The sequence below is a fragment of the Trematomus bernacchii genome, unplaced genomic scaffold (assembly GCF_902827165.1).
Source record: "Trematomus bernacchii unplaced genomic scaffold, fTreBer1.1, whole genome shotgun sequence".
Taxonomy (NCBI): Eukaryota; Metazoa; Chordata; class Actinopteri; order Perciformes; family Nototheniidae; genus Trematomus; species Trematomus bernacchii.
In genome coordinates this window covers 8734247-8756324 of record NW_022988043.1, presented here as the reverse complement: position 1 = coordinate 8756324, position 22078 = coordinate 8734247, and the positions used below count along the sequence as shown (strand labels likewise).

The window sequence follows — 22078 nt, the reverse complement described above, 5'->3', positions numbered from 1 at the left end:
TAGGCCAAATAAGGGGAAGGTTTTCCTTAAATATTATCCATATATTATATAATTATTATGATGCAGCTAAGAGTCTTTATTTAGCTGTAAACACTACAAAAAAGCTCGATGCTGAGAAAAAATAATTTCTTGCACAAAAACAGTGAAGGCACCTTTTCTGTTAAATTCTAAAGGGTACACACAAAAATAAAAGCGCATCATTAGCTATGAAAAATAATCATAAAAAAGACAAATCCATTTCAATGTTTTTTTATGTATTCATTTTATTTGAAACATGGCATGAAAATCAGACATCTGATAACTTAAAAATGAATAACTGGAACTCATACCAAAATTGTCTAAGTCAAATATAAAGATTGTTTTTTCTACATGAGCAACCAATCATTTTGGTGATGGTGTTTAAGTGATATCTTGTCTCTCTCAAGAAATCTCTCTTCCTATCACCACAAACATTAAAGAGTATAATGAAGTCAGTCTGGCTGAGGGTCAAGTGATTTCATAACATGATAGAAAAAGTAAGGCATCGCAGAAAAAAGTGCAAATAAATATTATAGACATTATATTTCATGTAGCTGCATGTTTCACCACTTCATCACCTCAGCATTATGTTGTGGATTTCTAACTTTTTTCATTAAGATTTATGCTACATTCATGTCTCATAGGGTTTATTGGTGTTCCAGCACTAAGCATTGAATGGATGGGCTATACATATATAGCCTCCATGTCTCATGCAAAGTTGTGGGAATGCTTAATTGTAAGGTCCTTGTAATAAGCATTCATAGGTAATAGGGCCCCTGTTGGGCCTTATAAAATGCTTTTTGACATTATCATGTGTTAAATACCACTATAAGTGTTAATAAAACACATTTATTCGGCATACTTTATTTTGCCCTCATTAGCATTTAGCAATGTGCTTAATATAAAAAAACACTTTTTGCCAAACTTGAGTAAGAACAATGTCTTATAACCTAACATTAAACGTGTTAATATTGCTACAAACATTCATATATCCTTATTAGCAAATGTTAATATGCATCTTATAAAGGACTTTTTATCTAATAGGTAATACTTATTTCAAGGACCTCAATGAAAAGCATTACCAAAGAAGCTCTCTAATCATCATAATATTAATTTGTAAATGTATTTCACAACATTTCCATCTCTCATGAGTAGGTCCTTGTCAAAAAGGATACACTCATGATTCATCAACAGCAACATTCTCACAGAGACTAATATTACTTACTAGAAGAAAGATACTCTAGGAAGAAATGCAGTTTGTTTAGGAGCTGAGTAAGGGTGTAAGTTAAACTGCTGGACTGAAAAGCACCTTTGTTTTGCATTTCTAATAAAATCCATGCATCCTCATCTCAGTTATGAAGTGAAATCATTTCCAGAGCAAAGCAGAACATTTAGTCACAGAATCACACAGAGCTTAGATGTGTGCCCTAGACTACGATACCCTTTTAGCCGTTCCTTTTTACTCTGTTTTTTTGGTCTGACTACCTGTGGGACCACAGGCATGCTCACAACAGCCCTTTTCCTGTGAGCACGGTGTAGCAGGATCCTATAGATCCCTGTGATGGAGCTCCTGCAGTCTTTTCCTTGGTTGTTGAGGATATGCTCTGAGCTGATTCCCAATGTTTCCAGTGCTGCTTTCACCTCTTTCTCTTCCTCTACTAGTTCAGATGGATCACTTTCTGCTAGGTAGGATGGGTCTAGTTTGAAGGGCTCCATGGCATGTGGGAAGTCCACTGGGAGCAGCCACTCACAGCCCATCATCTGCTCCACTGTACAGCGGTCAGATGGTATGGGTTGGAGGATTCCCCTGATCAGCCGCTGGCATGCCTCTGGCACCCAGGAGGGCAGGATGTAGGCTCCCTCCAGAATGCACCGCTTCAGTTTGGGCACAGTGTCTGCCCTGAACGGCATGGTGCATGTCACCATAAAGAACAGCATCACCCCCAAGGCCCAGATGTCTACAAAGATGCCGACATAGTGCTCATCCCGAAAGAGCTCCGGCGCAGCGTAAGGAGGAGAGCCGCAGAATGTGTTGAGGGTCTCACTGCGGGGGCTCAGCGTGCTAAAGCCAAAGTCCCCCACCTTGACACAGGAGCTGCTGGTGTAGAACACATTTTCTGCTTTCAGGTCCCTGTGGATGATGTTGTTTTCATGCTGAGAGAGAACAGGGAGAAACTGCATTATGTGCCATCTACTGTCACTTCAAGTCTGATGTGGACATTTGGAGATACCAGTGAATATGCGCCAAAAATTGACTTTTTAGTGAAGTATAAGTAGCTAGTCTTAAAAGTAGCTAGTCTCTTAATGGTCATCATCACAGTTATTTGACTTAAAGACTGAAAATAGGTTGCATTCAGATTGATTTTTTTTATTATTTTACTTAAACCTGCTCAATATAAACCTATATGTACTGACCATGTGTTTGACAGCAGAGAGGATCTGAGAGAAAACAATCTTGCTTTCGGTGTCAGAGAGTTTCCCCTCTGTCGTAATCTTTGCGTAGAGCTCCCCTCCCCCTGCATACTCCATCACCAGGTGTAACCGTGACAACGTCTCCACCACCTAAAAAAGAAAAAGGATGACAGGAAAGTCAGAGTGCATTACTTAAGTATATCAGATGTCTGGCCGGATGTAGTTGTGTAATCTCCTTTGGGACCAGTTTCAGTTTGTATATAAATCAATAGGGGAGTCAAACCTCATAGAGGCGTATGATGTTGGGATGGTGAAGTTTCTCCATGCTAGAGATCTCTCTGGACAGAAGTCGCTGAGTCTTCTGATCCAGCTTTGTTTTATCTAGGATCTTTATGGCCACTTTGTCTAGTAATGTCATGGGAGAATACACATTTGAAAAAACTTGAATTATACAGCACTTTATGCAGTTTCAAATTGAATCACAGTTATTGATAAAAATCACACAGCTTGTTATAAATAAAACAAAAACCCAACAATAAAAGCAATAAAACAAACAAAACAGCATAAAAATACAGAAAACATAAGTACAGACAAGTAAGTAAAGTTATAGCCCAACTATTGTCTATTGAATGTCAAAAGCCTGGATACTGTGCCCAGAACCAATTGAATTTGGATAAGTGCAGACTCCCCCCAAAAGAAAAATAAGAAGATTGTAATCGGACTGGGAGAGATCAAAGGAAAGATCATCCCATTTAAATGATACATACAACTGGGTGTCATTTTTTATATTGTAATAATTAGACCAAGTGTGAGCATATAAAGATGAGCTGATGAAGAGAAAAACATCCACAATCGGCCCCCTAAAAGATGTCTCTGTAATCTTTAAGGAAATCCATCTGAATAAAGGACCATTTATGCTAGTCCAGTGTTTTCAGATAATTTAAAAGCATGCAGGGAAATACTTAAATGTTGCATTTCATTTAAACTGAACATTTAATATTTTGAAGATTTTGTAAAAAAACAAGATATAATGTCCCTATGTGTCTATCATTGCTAAAATGATCCGCGATGTCTGTGACATCATACATTCACATGTTAAGTAAAGAGATAGAGGATGGAAAATGTGAGCCTGTGACAAGCAAACACAGAATTGCCCGTCAAGAGACCAAGCCCGATGCTCTCTAGATCATTTGATGGAGGATTAGCTGTACTTAGAAACCAATTTTCTTGATGATGTAATTTCACATTCTTTGTTTCGTTAAAAGTCAATTTGATTTTGCAATTAAAGAAATACAGCTGGTCTGACTTCAGGTCTGAGCACAAAGTATAAAGGGTCAGGTGAAGATTAAATATGACGGCAACACTGAAGGCTGTGTTAGCTACATTGTGCTGAAACACAACTTGACTTATCACCTTTAAAATGTGAGGGGAGGAATATATAGTGCACATTTCAAGATTGATATTTTACAGTTACAGATACAGAGATAACATTTTACAGCCAATAAAGATCAAAATACGTAACATATATCAAATTCAAACAACTGATGTCTTCACTGTATTCTGTTAAATAATTTATAAAGAGAAGTTAAATAGAGCTCAGGTAACTAAATAAAGAAAAGGTTTTAAGTGGCAAAATGGTGTTGAGATATCTAATTGTGCATCAGTATGCATTATTCAGACTGGTATTAGGCTCCCTTTCAGCTGTGACATAGCTTTCAAAAGGAGCATTCAAAATGCATCGCAGCTCATATTGTTTTTGGAAGACTAAATGATACCACTTATATCCACATGCACACATAGCATGGCACAGACAGGCACATAGCACATTACATATAACCCTAAAAAGATAGAAAAAAACAGAGCTACACACTCATTTTCCTCCCTCTCTTTGGCCTTTGATGAGGCATGGATCAATTTTAGCCGTCGCTAAGGAAACAAGAGATCTCTAATCAATCCATCTGTTCAAGGGCAGCAGGCAATCTGTCTCGTGGCTGAATCAGCCCCCTGGCCAGGCACACATCACCTGGTTAGTAAATTGCTACAAAAGGACACACTTATTAGTGTTGCAGCCTACTGATGGAAAGCACTCATCAGCCAAATTACCACTTAAATCTAATAAAAAGCCAGAGCAAATGGGAGGTTACCTAAGGTTTCCTTAATTATGGATGTGTTCCAAGCTTTAGCAATGGCTATTAAGTCAAACTGTATACCTTCCATCACTGAGCCTTGATTATACTCAGTATGATTGCCGCTCTAGATTCTTTCCTGTACACAAGCGCAGATCTTTTAATAGCGGCATAAAACTCATGTCTTGTACTTTCTCACCTTTGGTGAGGGCATGGATTCCTAACTTGACATGGGAGAAATTTCCACAGCCGATCTCCCCTCGAATTTTGTAGAAGCCGATTCTCCTTCCCACTGTTAGCTCACGGACCACCCTGTGACCAGATTAAATCACAGAAGATATTCTTTGTGATATACTACAGTTGAGCCACCATAGGAAACATTTCCACACCGGATAAAGTAAGGGATAAGCAAATAGATAATATAGCATCACCCCTTGAAGCCTACCTGTCGTCCTGGCACATGTCCAGATTCAGTCTCTCCAGAGGAGTGAGGCGGCGGACAGTAGCTCCTTCGTCATCTGTGTTGATGTCGGAGCTGTCCTGGCGGCTCCAGCGGCTGTACCTCTGGCCCCCAGGGACCACAGCTGTACCTCCAACTGAACCTCCGACAGAGTCTCCATTAGACTCTGCAGTCTCTGCCCCAGAGACTGAGATGCTCCCAGCTGTGCCTGCTGGCCCGCGCCCCCTTGAGCCTGCTGTCCCAGCCCCAGCTTCAGCCCCCTCTGGGCTGCTCTCCGAGGGGCAGACAGCAGTCATCCTGCAAGGGATGCCCAGGGTGGCGTTGGCTTAGCTCATGGCTGGGGGTAGTGGAGGACTGGATGCCCAATAAGAAAAAAGTTAAAATATATATTTGCATGCCCTGTGCACGATGATTGATTTTCCTAAATTATTCAATTGCCTTTTAAAATCCACCCTTATAAACTAACTACACTCTTAAGCTTCTAGGATCAAACATTTTTATAAAGCCAACTACAAAATGTTCTACTTTTCTTGTCTGACCATATTAGATTATTATTATTATTAATATTATTATTATTATAGATCTAATTTAAACATTGATATAGAGCAAATTCAAATGGGACAAAAACTCTGACTTACCTTCAGGTGTGAGCCATTTTGAGAGAAAAAGTATTTCAGTGTCATTGACCAAAGCTCATAACTTTTTAGACAACTGAGTAAAAAAAACAACGTTATGAATGCTGGTTTCCTGTATCTCAACAAAATAGTGCAGAACCTCCAGTCTGTGTACGCGAGAACATGCTGCATCCAGAATTTCCCAAATCTGCAAAACTGTCCTCTTCACGAAGAAATTCCGTTAGTCCTATCTTGTGTTCCTCATGTAAAGTTGTTGAAAAAACGATGCTGAACCTTAAAATCAGATGGGATTCATGGTCTCAGTTGTGTCTTCCTGAAGAGGTTCACAGAGCTGTAATGGGCTCTTTCGGTCTCCAGGGTATAAATAGGCCACAGGTTGAGGAGGAGGGCAGAGGAGCTTGATGGGGGGGGGATGGTGGAAAGAGGTTGAACAGATGATAAGTGTCAGGGTGCAGCCATGGAGCGTGAAGTGAGACAACCTGGAATAAAGCACAAGAGAGATGGTAAAACAAATGTAATCTATGTTAGGTTTCCATGAATGTTAATCCAAACAAATCGCATATCTTTATCACTTTCCAATAAAATACCTTTCTAATTGTAATGGAGAGCATGAGAGATTACTGTTATCCCATGTGTGTGTGTGTGTGTGTGTGTGTATGTGTGTGTGTGTGTGTATGTGTGTGTGTGTGTGTGTGTGTGTGTGTGTGTGATAAAGTACGGGGTGTACTCGATTATAACTAGGTGATAATTGCATGCTGCTCAAATCATAAAAGTCTAACAAAGTCCCAAGAGAGGAAAAAGACAAAGGGAATCTGAGGTTAAGGTGAACCCTAATTGTGCATAAGTATAATCTCTAATGACATCTGAAATCACTGACATAGAATACACAAATTGTCCTAATTTCCTAGTGGTAGTGTTTAACAGAATATTATGCACACTTAGGACTTGCAACCAGCCAACCAAGTTAATAGAATAACCTGAATCAACCTGACACCTGGATTTAAATACCACAGCGAATGGCATGTATACAAACAGTAACAGTACAATCTATGGCCCTCATATAAACCGAATATTGCCACAGTCTCAGTTAAAAAATGACAGATTAGCTTTTCATTAATGCATTAAAGGATAACACTGCCTGGCAATATTCATAACTTTTAGATGTGTCAACATAATCAATAAATACATTGATCATTCAACAATTTGATGAATAACTATGGATAGAAAAAAAAGGCAATAGTAGTAAGGCTTAACCTGGTGTAACATGGTTCTTTGGAAGGTGCTCTCTCTCGTCTGTCTCTATATTAAGATGAATCAATCTATTTTAAAGCCTCACAAGGAAATCAAAGCATTTCTCTTTTGTGAGATGCAACAATCTCCCAGCCTTCAAACACCTTGCTACCATCGTGCCATGAATATCGAAGCATTGATCTCAGGCAGACTAAAAGGACTTGCTAAGAGAAGAGAGGCATCCACTTTACAGCACAAAGCAACGAGCCCTGAATACCAGCCTTTTATACACATAAACAAAAAGACTAAAGGGACAACCTTGCATGATATAAACACATCAATTATGAGAGAAGAGCAAGAAGGGTTTGTGGACAAAATCTCCATCGGAAAATGGTATTTTTCTTTTATTGTAGATTAATATGTACTTACTAGTCTACTAAAAGAATAAGGAGTTATAAATATGTCTTAGCAAGTACAATTTCAAACGACTCCTGTTTGCTGTTGCACATCCTGCAAGTATTGTACTTTTTTCATTCATAATATACTTTATATAGAGAATAGCATTTTCAAGTAATATTCTTGACATATTCATATAAATACATATATTTTTTGTCACCATCTATTTCCAAACTAGGAAACACAAAAGTGATTTAGCCATGGCAAAAAAAGAGTTTGAAATATAACAAAGAGTCATGAAGCAGAAGCCACAGTGAGTTGTTAGATGAAGAGCTGCAGGGTAAACCGACTACTTTAAAGTCTGTGTTCACACTGTGAGCGCACCTAAATTCCATATCAACTGACTTTGAGCAAGTCGCAGAAAGGTGAGGTTTAACAACCAAATGCATCTCTGTTTCATGGATGGTAGAGAGGTATTGACGATTGCTGGATTTTATTGCTTCATATTTCTATTTGTAAATCCCCATATTCTATAAACAGGCAAAAGGAAAACAACAGCCTAAAGTCAACAGCAGTCCAAGATGGTGAGTTAACAACTAAGAACAAATTAACAAGTCAAATGAACACGGTAATAGTTCTGTCTTAATACTGTTGTTATATTCTATGATTCAATCACATTTTCTATAAGTAAATTAAGTGTCTCTGAAACAAACAGAGGGGATTCTTAAGGACTGCCACACAAACTGGATGTACTGATAATGACTTTAAGTGAAGAGTATCTCCACAGAGGGTCTATAGACGAGAAATAGTTACCCAGATTGCTTTGTGCTTTGTTTCCACTGGATAACAGAACTACCTGGTTGCTTGGTGACACGAGTGTGTGTTTGTTTTCATGCTGAGCATTAGGCATTACCTGGCACTGAGTGTCAAGAAAGAGAGCACATAGGGCCATGTTCACAGTTATACAATGCTGCATTGAGCCTCAAAGTACCCGTGTTAATTATGTATGCATGCAGAGTGATGGATTTATACATACACCTAGACACACACATAGAAAAAGCACAAGAGAGCAACAATGACCTTATAATTATATGGTAACTAACCTGTTGGATTGAGCTAGAGCTGAGATACAGTTAGTAGTTCTGGTCATTTTAACCATACTGTATGTAAAGAAAATATTTAAAAAAAAGAACTGATTCGTTACTCTTAGAGATAGGCCTATTTTTGAGGATTTCCAGGCAAGTCCAAGACACCGCGGTATTCCCAGATCAAGCTGCAGAAATGTTATCGGTCTTGTTAGCGCCTCAGGATCCCAAGAGGGGCTGGGAGACGTTGCTGTGGAGAGACCTTGTGTAGCCTGCTGCTGGCTAGCCCTGGGGTTAACATAAAAAAAAGGATGAATGTTGTCCTCTGCACTTTGACAGACAGATGTACGAGACTTTGTTGGATGTACTATTCAGAAACTAACTCAATTGGTAGTGCTTATCTAAAACAGGTCAGCAAATGGCTAGCCCTTTACCATCAAACACTATTAGCTTTGCCAAGCATTGTTGCCTACGCACCAGACAGCCAGTCATTTGTCTTGGGATTCCTCAAGAGAAGGGATTACCTGGTGCACTCGGCTGCTGAACACACATATAGCATCAGCAGCTTCCTCACACTCCAACAACGGAAAACACAAGAGGCCAACCAAAGCAGCTGTGGATAAGAATTACACCTGACAACAGAGGAGCTGTTTCTAACATCACAAGCTGCCAAACATCAGTTAAAAGAGTTCCTCCTCTCTGTTTAGGCTGTAAAAAAAACACCTTACTTTTCCTCCCATTCACTTGACGTCCCTCTCTTATTTCGCCTGTGCTTGATCGGCATTGTCTCTTTCACTGCAGTTATGCATTCAAGCACAAAGACGAGGACATACACACTTTGCACATGCACACTCATTTAAACGCACACACAAGTGCATACACACAGACAGTGAGCTCTCTCAAACAAAGCAGCCCAGTGTGTTGATTGAGACGCACGGCTGACAAGAATAAAGAGCTCAGCAGTGAAAGAGCTGTGACAATGAAGACTACGGGCCCTAGGAACAGAGAGGCAGGCCGCTCTGGAATCCATGGGGCAAACATTTCACATCTCCTAAAAAACAGACTGACCCCTTAATCCCTCCCCCCTGACACAAACAAACACACACACACACACACACCTCTATGGATGCACTAAAACTAAAGCATGTGGTTTACCTGACTTGATTTCACCATCAATAACCAATGGTCAACTGAATTAATTCAATACACAAGTTGGACACTATTGTGACTATTTACCACTGAAGTTGGGGAAAAACTTAATATTTTTAACCTTACATGACAGAATCTGTACTAGATAATACCTTGCAGCTCCTTGCCTGTCTATCTCAGAGAGAGAGAGAGAGAGAGAGAGAGAGAGAGAGAGAGAGAGAGAGAGAGAGAGAGAGAGAGAGAGAGAGAGAGAGAGAGAGAGAGAGGTCTCTGAGGCCTAAACAAAGTTTCTATGACACTGTATATCCAATAACATAATACATAATGTGGAAGAATCATGCATCTGGTGCTTCAAATCCAATATATTTGGTCAGTTATTTCTTCCTTCTTCACACATCTGATTTTGCATTGTATTCACTGTCAGCGCTTCAAAGAGGTTTGCATCAAAGAAAAAACACATAAAGGACAATGTTTCATGTGCTCTGACTGATTGACCATCAAAAGAATACAAATCAAGAACAAATGTTATTAAGGCGGATGTAAACACACCCTAAAAAAGGGATAGCTTCTAATCCAGGTCTACAATGAGTGGAAAACATTACTAAGTTTTGACAGAATTTGGAGCTTTCTCAGTTTGACATGTTATGCAATTGTGACATCCAATTGATATCTTACATTGCGCGTGGGATTGTGTCACGTGCTTGCGTAACTGACAGGTGATGCATTGTGATCGCTATTCGGAAGTGACATATTGAATTTAACGAAACTAATCATTGCACAATATTATTTAAATATAACTAAAAAGTAAGATGACAAATGTTATTCATTCATACGAGCCGAGCTCTTCAATCTCCATCTAATAGGCTACTGCTGACTCACCACAGTTTTGGTCTGTGATGTGCTAGTGTAATTATATATTCATGGGCGAAAAACTTCAAAACGCACACCTTACGACTAAATAACACTTATAACAGTAATAAAGTTATTTGTCTGGGTATTCAATGACAGTCAACAGTTAACACCTCCTCGCAGCAGGCCATCCCTGAGCCGGCGCATTGCTCTCTAATCCTATCAGCACAGAAACACAAAGGAGGTAAACATGTGTGAACCAGTCTTACTTTGGTGGATATCTTTACCGGGCCCGTGGCGACAAGCTTTACGGACCTCGCTGTAAAATCATCTTCCTCCGGTGCCCGGTGACACAGTGCACTGGTTCTGCAGCAGCTGCTCCCTCCTTCAGTCTGTTGTGGAGGAAATCCCTTTGAATGGCAGCTGAAACTACCAATAAGCGGCGAGCTGAGTGGGCCACCGTGTATATCTTATCCAATCAGAGGCTAGACTTACAGCTCGAGGTGCAGGATCACTTCAGTTCAGAACCACAGGAGCTGTCCAGAGAAAAACGCGGCGGCAGGATTCAGGTAACCTAACCTGTGCGTCACCTGCCAGCCTATTAGTACAGCAAAGGTTCAAGATGCGGTCAGGGGACCACCAGGAGGCCTTAAGAGGTGTCCATGTCTGTTATCGTGGATGTTTATTTTAATTCTGAAAAAGGTGAGGATCCCTAGCTATTACCCCATCAAATATAGTTTCTCCCCAGGTCTTTATCTACATCTACCTCAATTGATGAAGTTTGATCATGTTATCATTTTTTTCAGGTTAAACCATCTAACCAGCTATCAGGCCTGTTATCTTGATAATTGTAGTTTGATAGAGTTCGTACAATTCCATATAATACAGCCTGTTAATTTTAATATTTGTAAAATTCAATATATTTCTGGGATTCTTCATTAATCGTTCAAGTTGATGAAGCCTATTGACAAGACTGGCAGACAAACTGTTCAGAAGATAACAAAATAAACCTTTCTCAAACTTCTATGTATGGTGCTACAGTAAGGTTTATGAGTTTGGTACTGGTCTGCATTACACCAACTTTCTCAAAACTACATTAATACTTCTCTCCACTTGGGGGCAGTGGGAACAAGCTATAGACACAACATCGGCATACAATCAGCCACCTTGTGAAATTAGGATATAAGGGCTAAACCAGTGGTAACAAGGTTGTGATTGGCCCCCGGTGCAAATATTGTTTTGAAAAAAAAACGGTCTAATTTCGTCAGTTTAGCAGTTACATCTCCTTGTTCTCTCTTGTCCTTTCTCTTTTGAGCGCCGCTCTTGTGCTTTGGTTTGCTGTACATTATAAATGCAAGCCATTACATTTTTATAATGCTGCAGAACTTGCTGCTGCTAGCTACAGTACAGTACAGGTTGATTAAACGGTTCGCTAGTCACGCAAGGTATCACATGACATGAAAGGGAGCAAGGTCATTGGACAGACAAATTACAAATTAATTTAGGTTGCTTGGTTACTTTGAAGACTGCGTGAACCGGTCAGTGCCATTTTTTTTTGTTGCATGGGCCCCTGGCCGGCTCTGGGCCCCGGTTACGCCACTGGGCTAAACAAAACAGTTTTCCATCAATACATCCAGCAGATACAGAGCAGGTTTAAGAATTGGAGAAATACAATTTGACGGTATAATAATATTAAGAGTTTATGAATACAAATAAACTCAACAGCATTTCTTAATGTATCTTTTTCCTCACCGAGTTGATTAAAGATGAATCTCAGTCAATAGATGACATGTATAGACGTGTAGCCCATTCTGGAAACCAATTTTATTCCATATGAATTTTACTACAAAAACATCAAGTCAGTAGAAAAATAAGCTTAAACAAACCTGTAGCGTTAGCACTGAGGAATATCAGTACCAAACATGCAACCAAAACTTTTCATTCCATGTCAAATTGTCTTGGCAAGTGATCCAAACTAGAAGAACATTATATATTTGAGGTAAAAAAAAAAGGACATGGAGAAAAAGTCATCAGAATTCATTTCAGAAGCACTGAACTGAAGAGTCAAGAATATGTGAAATTATGGCAAGCCGCTTTAAAATAGATAAAGGATCATTAGCAAGGAAAGGATACATCCCAATCACTTGTTTCATAAGTCCGTGTTAAAAGAGTGAGAGCTGTTGTGGGGGTGACATGCTGTATCCCACATGTAGCGTCCTTTATGGAAAACAAGTCAGCTAAAGGAAAGTCGTTCAGCACTCAAAGTGTGTCCTGCAGGTCTTTTAAAACACTGTCCTGTCCACATTCTCATGCCTCCCCTGCTTGTTCTGCTTCAACGCTCACCATTTCACCCTCCACCTCTACCTGAGAGTTCACCACCTGCTGCCCATCCACTTCAGTTGTGGTCACATGCACCACCTGGATTTGCACCCCGGCCTGCTTTAATCTTTCCACGTCCTCCTCACACATCTCCGTCACCCCTCCGTCCTCCACCAACATTGTCGTAGTCTCCTCCATCTCCATCTCCATCACGTCCACGGGCTCCACTGTGACGTGTTCCACCTGGATCCCGTCATCCAGCAGGACAGTTTCCGTCCCTTCTATGCTCTGGGTTGCGATAGCGAGTGCGGCGGAGGCGACAGAGTCGGTGATGACTACTTCTTCTATTGATTTGTCGTCCTCAATGGAGTGCACGTGTTTGAGGTGGGTCTTTAGTTCTTTGGGGTGGGTAAACCACAGGTCACACATGGTGCAGTGGTTTGGCTTGTCGCCTGTGTGGCTCACAAGATGGTCTTTGAACTCGTCCCATCTGTTGAATACACTGCTGCAGACCTGATGATGGAGGAAAAAAAAGTCATTCGATTTCTTGATTTGACAATTTTGTTTAACTAATAATTGTATAATTATTATTATTATTATTATAGCTGTTTTAAGCTCTGAGGCAAATGAGGCCGTAAAAAAAACCAATCACCTGTCAAGCACACCGGCCAGGCGGACCAAGTTTATTAATAACATTGATAGTCAGATATAGGGCTGGGCAATATAAAAATATGATATTTGTATTGTGATAGGAGACTAGATATTATCTTACATTTGGATATGTCTTATCATTGTCGTTTCTGTTTCATAACAGTAATGTGATGTCAAGTTTTGAACATACCAGAGCTCTAGCTGTTTATATATAATTTGCCTTGCCCATTTAGTCATTACATTTACATTACTGATGATATATTTATCAAAAATCTCATTGTGAAAATATTTTGTAGAAACAGCAATAGTAAATCAAAAATGGAAAGTACTTATACACTCTTGACGACTCCTCAAAGCTCTTTACATACATGTCACGATTATACAGAGCAATGTGCCATTTTTGCTCAGGGAATCTAACATTCATACCTCAGGAGCAACTAGGGGTTAAGTATCTTGGTAAAAGATAAATCAACGTGTTGACCGTACTGGGCTGGGATCGAACTCACAACCTTCCGGATAAAAGACGACTGCAATCGCTTTCAGCCATAGTCAACCTGATGTAACGCCTACAATATCATCGCAATATAGCTAATATCGCTATTGTTGTTTTTGGTAAAGAAAAAAATACATGATATTTGATTTTCTCCATATTGCGCAGCTCTGTGCAGATATACATTACATTACATTTGTTGTGTTAATTTTGTAAAAGAAACTATGATGAAATACGTTTATCAATTCCCCCTTAATTCAGTCCATGACAAAACGGTGCCAACTTCATTAAACACCAATTATGACTTTATCATATCACAGAATGTCTGGGTGTTATGTCTTTGTGAAGTAAATAAATAAATACATACAATGTGAAAGAAGCGGGAAATTTTTGTTTCCTACTATAGACGCCGCACTGGCAGGTCAGCACTTGATGGCCTCGATACTGAACAAACTGTACCTGGCATTCGTAGAGTTTCTTGCGTCCCTTCTTGGCTCCGGCCCCATCCTGACAGGCTGCCATATGGCACTTCAGTGTGCTGTTCCTTGCAAATCGCTCATGGCAAGCTGGACACTCGTAAGGTTTTTCACCTACAGATAGGACATATAAAGCCAAACATGTATGTCAAAGCTTGATGTATAAAACATTAACAATGCATTATTATTAGGGCTGTCAGTCGATTAAAATATTTAATCGCGATTAATCGCATGATTGTCCATAGTTAATCGCGATTAATCGCAAATTAATCGCACATTTTGTATCTGTTCTAAATGTACCTTAGAGGGATATTTTTCAAGTTTTTAATACTCTTATCAACATATGAGTGGACAAATATGCTTTATATGTTTGTTTATTATCATTTGAAAAATGACAAATATTCTCATGAATATTAAACACAACAACCTCTGAACATTACAAATATTCGCCTCAATTCAACCTGGAACCTCTCTCATACAATAATACAATACAAAGTGTGTGTGTGTGTGTGTATGTGTGTGTGTGTGTGTGTGTGTGTGTGTGTGTGTGTGTGTGTGTGTGTGTGTGTGTGTGTGTGTGTGTGTGTGTGTGTGTGTGTGGAGACACTGTGGAGACACTGTGATGGATCGTTGGAGCTACAGTATGTGCAGCTCAAGGCATATATGCTCGAACGGGAGCTGCAATCATGTTGCGCGTACTATCCGTGCTGAGTGTGCTGACTTTTCGTACAATGTCCCACTGTCTGGCTACCTGCATAAAGTCAAGTGCTCGGCGCAGTTGTCGGCGAAATGTCATTGAAACAGCTCCTTATATCCGTTAGCGCAGCTAGCTAGCACCAGATGCTAACAACAACACGTAAGGTGTGCCTCGCTCGCGCGAGTCGCCCCACACATACACACCCTCCCGGTCCTCCCGATGGCCAGTCCGGGCCTGCCGGTGAGCGTGGAAGTGTGGTCTGCCACAAGCGGGCGCAGGAGCGGGGCTGTCAGCATCAGCTTGTAGATGGTATTTTAAACTCGATGCGCTCTGAAACTACGGGGCGGCCGAGGACAAAAAATACACATGCGTTAATCGCGTTAAAATAATTAGTGGCGTTAATTTTTTTTTTGCGTTAACGCGTTATTAACGCGTTAACTTGACAGCCCTAATTATTATAGATTGTACTCATTTCAATTTGAAGCTTTATTTCCATTCTTACCAGTGTGCTTCCGCAAGTGCTCCTTAAAGTGGCCGAAGTGGTCAAAGTGCTTTTTACAGTATTCACAAACATGTACTTTCTTCTGGGGTTTCTGGTTTTGAGACAACTCTTCTGCATCAAAATGAAACGTGTTGATGTGCTGCTTCAAGGCGCCTTCTCGCGTGTAGGCTTTCCCGCAGTGGTCGCACACGTGGGGTTTTTCCAGCGAGCCCAGGTGTGTTTTCAAGTGCTGTTTCAGGTGGTAGTATAACTTGAAGCTTCGATCACACTTGTTGCAGCGAAACATGTTGTCCACTTGGGAAATCTGGACTTCTACGACCTCGACATTCTCCAACACTTTTGAGGCAGTCACTGTTTCCTCCTGATACACAACCTCCTGCCAAGCACAAACATAAAGAAGGTAGGGTTCATCCTTTCAATCTTACTGTTACTTAATGTACCATAAGAACATGAAACTCAGCTTATATTAAGGTTTGTACAATTAAAAATCAACAAACCTCCTCTATTCCTTCCTTCCTAATGATATGTAGCGCAGGTTCCCCTTGTTGATACTTGCTGGTTATGTCAGCCAGAAGGGCCAAAGCAGAGTCATCTGACGCCTGAGCATTCCTCGCTGCATCCACCACCTCCTCCAGTCCAGTCTCCTCCACTTCGATGGCCCCTTCCCCTATTACCTCAATCTCCACCTGGAGAACAGACAGCATTCAGTCATTACAGTCCAATGCATGGACACAGTAAGGGCCACTTGTGTTTACTTCAATAAATCGATGTACCAACAAGAACAAATCTTAGTGGTGGAAAATTGCACTGATATTTCAGCTGATCTTATTGTCCACTGCTTTGCAAGGAATTACATCTCCATGAGTGTGACCACCACAAAGTTACTGACCTGTTCCCCTTCCACTGAAGGTAGGGTTTCTGTAATCACATTGGATGTCTCAGCTATTTTCCTCTTTTTGCCTTTGCTCTTTGCCGTCAGCGATGGATTTTCATGTATCCTACAGAAGCAGAGAAGCTCTTGTTGAGAGGTAACAATGTTTATACAAAGAAGGCCTGCAAACAATTATTTTCTAGCTCCTCAAATCTTTCACCACTGAATTTGTGAATTAAATATTTTGAATTCTAATAGTGACAATAATGCAAGCATTATCTGTAGTGATAGGTAAAATGTTTGCATGTGGTACTCACTTATTGTTGAGCGCTTTGATGGCCTCCTGCATTTGGAGGTATTCTGCAGCCTTCCAGACGTCAAAAGCATCCTCCTCTCCAACTACAACTAATGTTGCTGTGTAAGTGAACTCCATCAGTTGGCGAAAGGCTGTGTTACTCACTCCTGTCAGAGCAAGACACAACAGCACTTGTGAGTTAAAGCTGTTATTTATAACATACTAACAAACACAGTAACATATATTGGACTACTTTTACTTGATTAAAACACATAATACCTTCTATCTCCACCAGTGGCTCTTGGGTAAAATCCTGAAAGAACTTATGGAAAAACTGACTGCATGCTGCCAACACTGCTTTGTGGGCTCTGAACTGATGTCCTGCAAGAGACAAGAGACATGCATATATAATACATTGCTCAGGATTTAATCATAAAGATGAACTATTATATAGTATATATGCCTACTTACCATCCACAATCAAGGTAATGTCCGTGAACTGGTCTAGCTGCCGTTGTTCATTAAGTTTGTCCATCATGACTTTGTAATGCGCTGGGTACTCATCGCCCTCCAGCTCCACCTCCACCTCAGCCGCCATTATTGACCTTATCCTTTTCTATGCAGAATGGAGGAAGATGGACATACAATTATTAACACAGCTATTAGCTACACCGAACATCTCACACACCTCACAATGTACTTTGATTGACCTGGCTTCCTAGATCGATTTTTCATAATTGTTTTCAATTCTTCTAAGGACAAAAGACAAGAGATTTAAGCATTTTAAAACACATAAGAACACATTTGGTGTACTTAAATGATGATAAACAAACCCTAAAATAAATTGTATTTAATATTTAGGGCTGTATTTTCTGGCTCCATAACTTAGTTTTCATTCATGGGTTTTACATCATGATCAAACCTCCAATAAATAGCCAACATAAACAAAATAGGGTGTCATGACCTCACTGAGACCAACCTGACATGAGATCTGAGTGTGAAACCTCTGATTAACCACTGCACTGCAGTCAATTGAACCCCACATTGTTCAAATATAACAAAGTTAGAAAAGTGCTGCCCCTTTATTCATATTCCCACATTGCACTTGCACAACCACACATCTCTTATCTTACTCAGTTTGTTTCTACCTTACATTGCAGGCAATAAGGAAACGACCTGACATGTCTCTTTACAGGTCATTTTAGAATAATAACAAAGTCACGAGTTTTGTAAGTCCGAATACTATTAAACACTAAAGGAGACAACACAAAAACACATTGGGATTTGAGAAGAAGCTAACATGTGTTAAAAGCTCTGCAAGTTTGCCAACATTTCGAAAAAAAAGATAACATAACATGTCAAATGAACGCATTTAACATTTTGGTCAAAGCATCGCTGAATTGTCTGTTTTAGAGCGCAGCTGACAGAGGGGAAATCATCTGAAGTTCAAAGCTTAATAAAGGCTCTACATGGCAACAACATTGCACAGAGGAAGTCAAAGTATGGGCCCATTACAACCACATCACAAGCTGGTATAACGTTACGCCAGCCGATAACTGATAATCACCTTGTGAAATAAAACAAGTAACCCCTGCCTAATTTTAAGAGCTAACCCTAACCCTTTCCTGTCACACAAGAAGACGGGCACATATTTCAACCAATAACCCCACACATGGGTGTTCATTTGGCTAACAACTTTGCTAGTTCAGCTCGACATTAGCTTAACTTGCTAACATACACTCCTATCCCACAGAAGAACAAAAAAAAGAATTTACCAGACTCGAGGCATAGACAACCAAAGCCCAGCACTCCAGGCATGGATAGCCCCGTGTACTCGTTTAGATACCGGAACATGAAGGATATAAACATGGTACAAGCCCAGAGTGTCGCAGGTAACGGGCCTCTTAGCACGCTCGCCATTTCGCGTTTGACAATCAACATTACGTCATCAAACCGCGCATTAAAATACACTTTTCCCGGACAGATTTCTTAATTATAACCTCCGTGGAACAAAATGCACCCTACAAACCAGCGATATGCATACCTGCAGTATGGTTACAATGCTTCAGAAAGTTGTTTTGCGATAATATTTCCCTCGACTCATGTAGCGCTGTTCTTCTCTCGTTGCTCCAAAAAGGGCGGTCGTTCTTCAACCGTAGAGCCTCGGATTCCCAGAAGCCATTGCGAATTCAAGGACGCGGAAAAGCGTTGCTTAGTGACGGCGGTGAGTGACGACTTTTTCTAGCTTCTTTATCAACTTTTAGCAAACTAACTACCAAACTGAATGCAAGTGTATTCAGGTGTATTAAATGGTACATGTATCATCTACTGATTCAATAGTAAGAAGAATGACAATGCTTCAAAATAACCCCACAATTACCTTAAATGTTAGAGCCTGTTGTTACAGAAAGTTACTATTATTATAGTATGCTTAGGTTGTAGACTACTAGGTTAATGTATATTGCAATGTACGACAGTTTATGTATCAGTGTTACTGTATAAGCAGGGTCAAATCTGCATTGAGATGTTTACTTGAGACCAAACCATGTTATAAGAAAAAAAATAAATAAAAAAGGTCTTGCTTAAAATATAACTAAAGAAGAGGCATGTTCCTGTTTAATATTTCCTGTTCTCATTTGCCATCAAAATGCTATGGACAGGGTCAGCACTCAGACAAAAGCTAAGTTCTGATGCATTACCACTGAAGCTTGTACAAACTATTTACTTATCAACATTGAATATACATATTCTACAAAGCACAGTCACATCCAACAATTAGTTGGACCCGCTTATTGAAACACTACAAAATAACCAAACAATCTAATACTTACATAGCTTAAATCAGGGGTGTCGAACTCAATTTCATCTCGGGCCACATTAGCATTATGGTTGCACTCAAAGGGCCAGTTTTATATATAAGACTATAAAAAAATACATATATAAATATTTAATATAAAATAATGTATTATAGCCTATTACATTATTGCCTCTGAATTGGATTATTATCGGATAGGGTAATAACTTCATAATTAACTACGTCTGAAAGCAGAGGTCTAGGGCAAATAATTGCAAGTCTCTTCAGTGAGCATTTGACAAAATGTTTAAAAAGAAAAGCCAAATTCTGGAAAAAAAGTCAAAATCAAATCAAAATAAATGACATTTAAAAAAAAAAAGAGTGATATTTTGAAAAAAAAGTAACATTCTGAGAAAAAGGCAAATTCTAAGAAAAAATGAATATTTTGAAGAAAAATAGTAAAATTCTGAGAAAAAAGGCAAATTTGAGATGCATTGTGGGACATGTAGTTGATGGGCAACGTGCTTCTGTAAATCGGCATGTAACCGTATAATAAACATATAATATTCTTTGCAAGCTCTTGTGGGCCACAGAAAATGAAGTCACGGGCCGGATTTGGCCCCCGGGCCTTGAGTTTGACACCCCTAGCTTAAATGGATGAGTCCCCATTTGTCATGACCTGGCTCAGGCAGTCACAACAAAAAGGGAGACAACACAATTTGCGTTTAAACAATACTTTATTAACCAAATTAAATAACCAAATTAATAATATACCAATGAAGTGTGATAAACAATAGAGTCAGTGGTGTGTGCAGCGCATGGTTGAAGAAGGTGTGAGTGTGAGTGAGTGTTGTAAAGTGCAAACAAAGCAAGAGATAAACCAACCAAACCAAAGTCTGGCTGTGGAGACAGCCAGCATTTAAATACCTCAGCACACCAGCCTATGAGCTGCATTTGGGTAGCTGAGGACCTGCAGGTGAGAGGCAGAGGTTAGAGAGCCTCACCAGATTGCAATGGCAGAGAGACTCGATGATGTCCCCACGGGGGCATCACACTAGATAACACATGTGTTATCTTAAGTTTGTGTGCATCATTACTATCCATTCAGATCTCTTGAAACGTACTGATATACATTCTAATATGCAGGTCAGTGTGACCTGATAAAGAAAAAGTATCACAGTGCCAGACACTGTAAATGAGGTTGGTTGATGGATGCTAGACCTCACTCCTGGCATAAGACACTGATACCATAATTTACTCTGGACACAGTAGCCTGTGTTCTGCTGCACCAAATTTTACCTTCGTTCATATCTGTTTTGTGACCTTGACCAAATGTAACTTCTACCTTGGGATTTTTGTTGTGTGTAATGCTTTTTGTGTATTCCGGCTGCAAGTTGCAGCCCCAAATGTTAAAGGCATACTACTAACATTGCTTGATACAGGGTTTGACTCACATCATTCTGGCAGAACTTCTGAAATCAGCACAAGCAGCAGAAAATTAACTATGCTATTTGTGTATATCGCTATCTCTTATATTTAAATGGAAGAATTAGAGAACCTAGAGGGTGATGGAACTATGACCCTGAACCCCAACAACACTGCATACATCCCAAAAAAACATCATGAAGAAAAACCAACAATTGTATACACCCTAACAAGCTGCAAATGTAGCACATATTGCAGGGTTATTTTATTCACTTCTGTCATATTGTGCAGCTTGCACTTTTATTTATTGTTTAACATTACATTTGTTGGCCTCGTTTAAAACTGACCTTAGCAATCTTATAACAGCATGACCTTTATCTGCAGAGAGACAACTAACCTGCAAGATTGGACTGGCTGTTTACAGTTATTTTATATACTGTAACTGCAGATGAACTGTCCCTTTAATGCAGTGGTATTATGCAATAATTTCTTCCTAACCAACATTTTAACAGGAATAAAATGTGTCTCCAGAATATTTTGGTAGAGCAACTGAAGCTATGCATTAGGGAACATTTGAATAATCTTTTTATGAAGCTGCTGTCTTTTGTCATTCTTTGGCCCTCCCAAATCCCTGATGTATGATGTTCATACCCTAAACTATATTATTTGTATACATGAGCTCCCATCTTCAGTACACTGAATACATACTAATATTGTCCTGCTTCTACTGTCCGTGTACCAAACTGAATGATACTTTACTCCAGAATGCTTTAATCACGCACTTGTGTATATTGTCTGGCTGTGTTTCTTTTGGACCCTTCCCACAACTGACTAGAGTCCCACCCCCTGTCCTTTTTCACTTCCCCCTCTCTGTGCTGTTAGTGAAAAACAGAATTGCACAATGTTCTTCTCTGTTCATGAAGACTCATAAACTCTTTAATATAAATAACACAATGTAAAACCAGTTCATTCATAATGCAAATACATGCACTATCTACACGGCTGCCATATCTTAACCAGCAGTATGAGAGGCAACTCTTCTCGAAATACTACACTCTTGAAGGAATTTGTCAAATATGTAAATGTTGTAAAATATTTTACACTGAATAACACTTTGTACACTGTCAAAAAGGATTTTTATGCACTGTGACTTTTTTAACTCAAGAAAAGTGTTTGCATCAGCAGACAGCTGGGGCTG

The 22078-nt window shown here is 39.7% G+C and overlaps 2 protein-coding genes across 5 annotated transcripts; both read right to left on the bottom strand.

The window, feature by feature from the left end:
- Window positions 1-579: 579 nt before the first annotated feature.
- nim1k (NIM1 serine/threonine protein kinase) lies at window positions 580-10713 on the bottom strand. The gene is made up of 7 exons (XM_034118082.1): window positions 10630-10713; window positions 5655-6130; window positions 5002-5370; window positions 4756-4868; window positions 2714-2835; window positions 2434-2580; window positions 580-2172 (listed from the first exon to the last, which is right to left on the bottom strand). The coding sequence occupies exons 3-7, from the start codon at window positions 5310-5312 to the stop codon at window positions 1414-1416; spliced, it is 1452 nt and encodes a 483-aa protein (XP_033973973.1). The 5' UTR covers window positions 5313-5370; window positions 5655-6130; window positions 10630-10713; the 3' UTR covers window positions 580-1413.
- Window positions 10714-12145: 1432 nt separating this feature from the next.
- Window positions 12146-18872, bottom strand: znf131 (zinc finger protein 131). 4 transcript variants are annotated; one of them, XM_034118078.1, is made up of 9 exons: window positions 18706-18872; window positions 17133-17277; window positions 16941-17042; window positions 16684-16828; window positions 16385-16493; window positions 15993-16181; window positions 15496-15871; window positions 14280-14410; window positions 12146-13192 (listed from the first exon to the last, which is right to left on the bottom strand). In XM_034118078.1, exons 2-9 carry the CDS (start codon window positions 17257-17259, stop codon window positions 12668-12670), a joined length of 1704 nt encoding a protein of 567 aa, XP_033973969.1. In that variant the 5' UTR covers window positions 17260-17277; window positions 18706-18872; the 3' UTR covers window positions 12146-12667. The 4 variants fall into 4 exon arrangements, with proteins under 4 accessions (XP_033973969.1, XP_033973971.1, XP_033973970.1 ...); XM_034118080.1 differs by having other exon boundaries at window positions 17133-17272; window positions 18706-18807; XM_034118079.1 differs by lacking the exon at window positions 18706-18872 and adding an exon at window positions 18437-18579.
- Window positions 18873-22078: the final 3206 nt, after the last annotated feature.

Bases quoted from the DNA above. Each gene is read 5' to 3' on its own strand.
- nim1k (XM_034118082.1), bottom strand. From the start codon at position 5,312: ATGACTGCTGTCTGCCCCTCGGAGAGCAGCCCAGAGGGGGCTGAAGCT. The intron at 4,869-5,001 runs GTAGGCTTCAAG...ATCTGGTCACAG, and splicing joins GACATGTGCCAGGACGACAG to GGTGGTCCGTGAGCTAACAG. The intron at 2,173-2,433 runs GTCAGTACATAT...GTTCTCTCTCAG, and splicing joins TCTCTGCTGTCAAACACATG to CATGAAAACAACATCATCCA.
- znf131 (XM_034118077.1), bottom strand. The intron at 16,494-16,683 runs GTGAGTACCACA...CTGCTTCTGTAG, and splicing joins ATCAAAGCGCTCAACAATAA to GATACATGAAAATCCATCGC. The intron at 15,872-15,992 runs GTTTGTTGATTT...TGTGCTTGGCAG, and splicing joins GGAAGGAAGGAATAGAGGAG to GAGGTTGTGTATCAGGAGGA.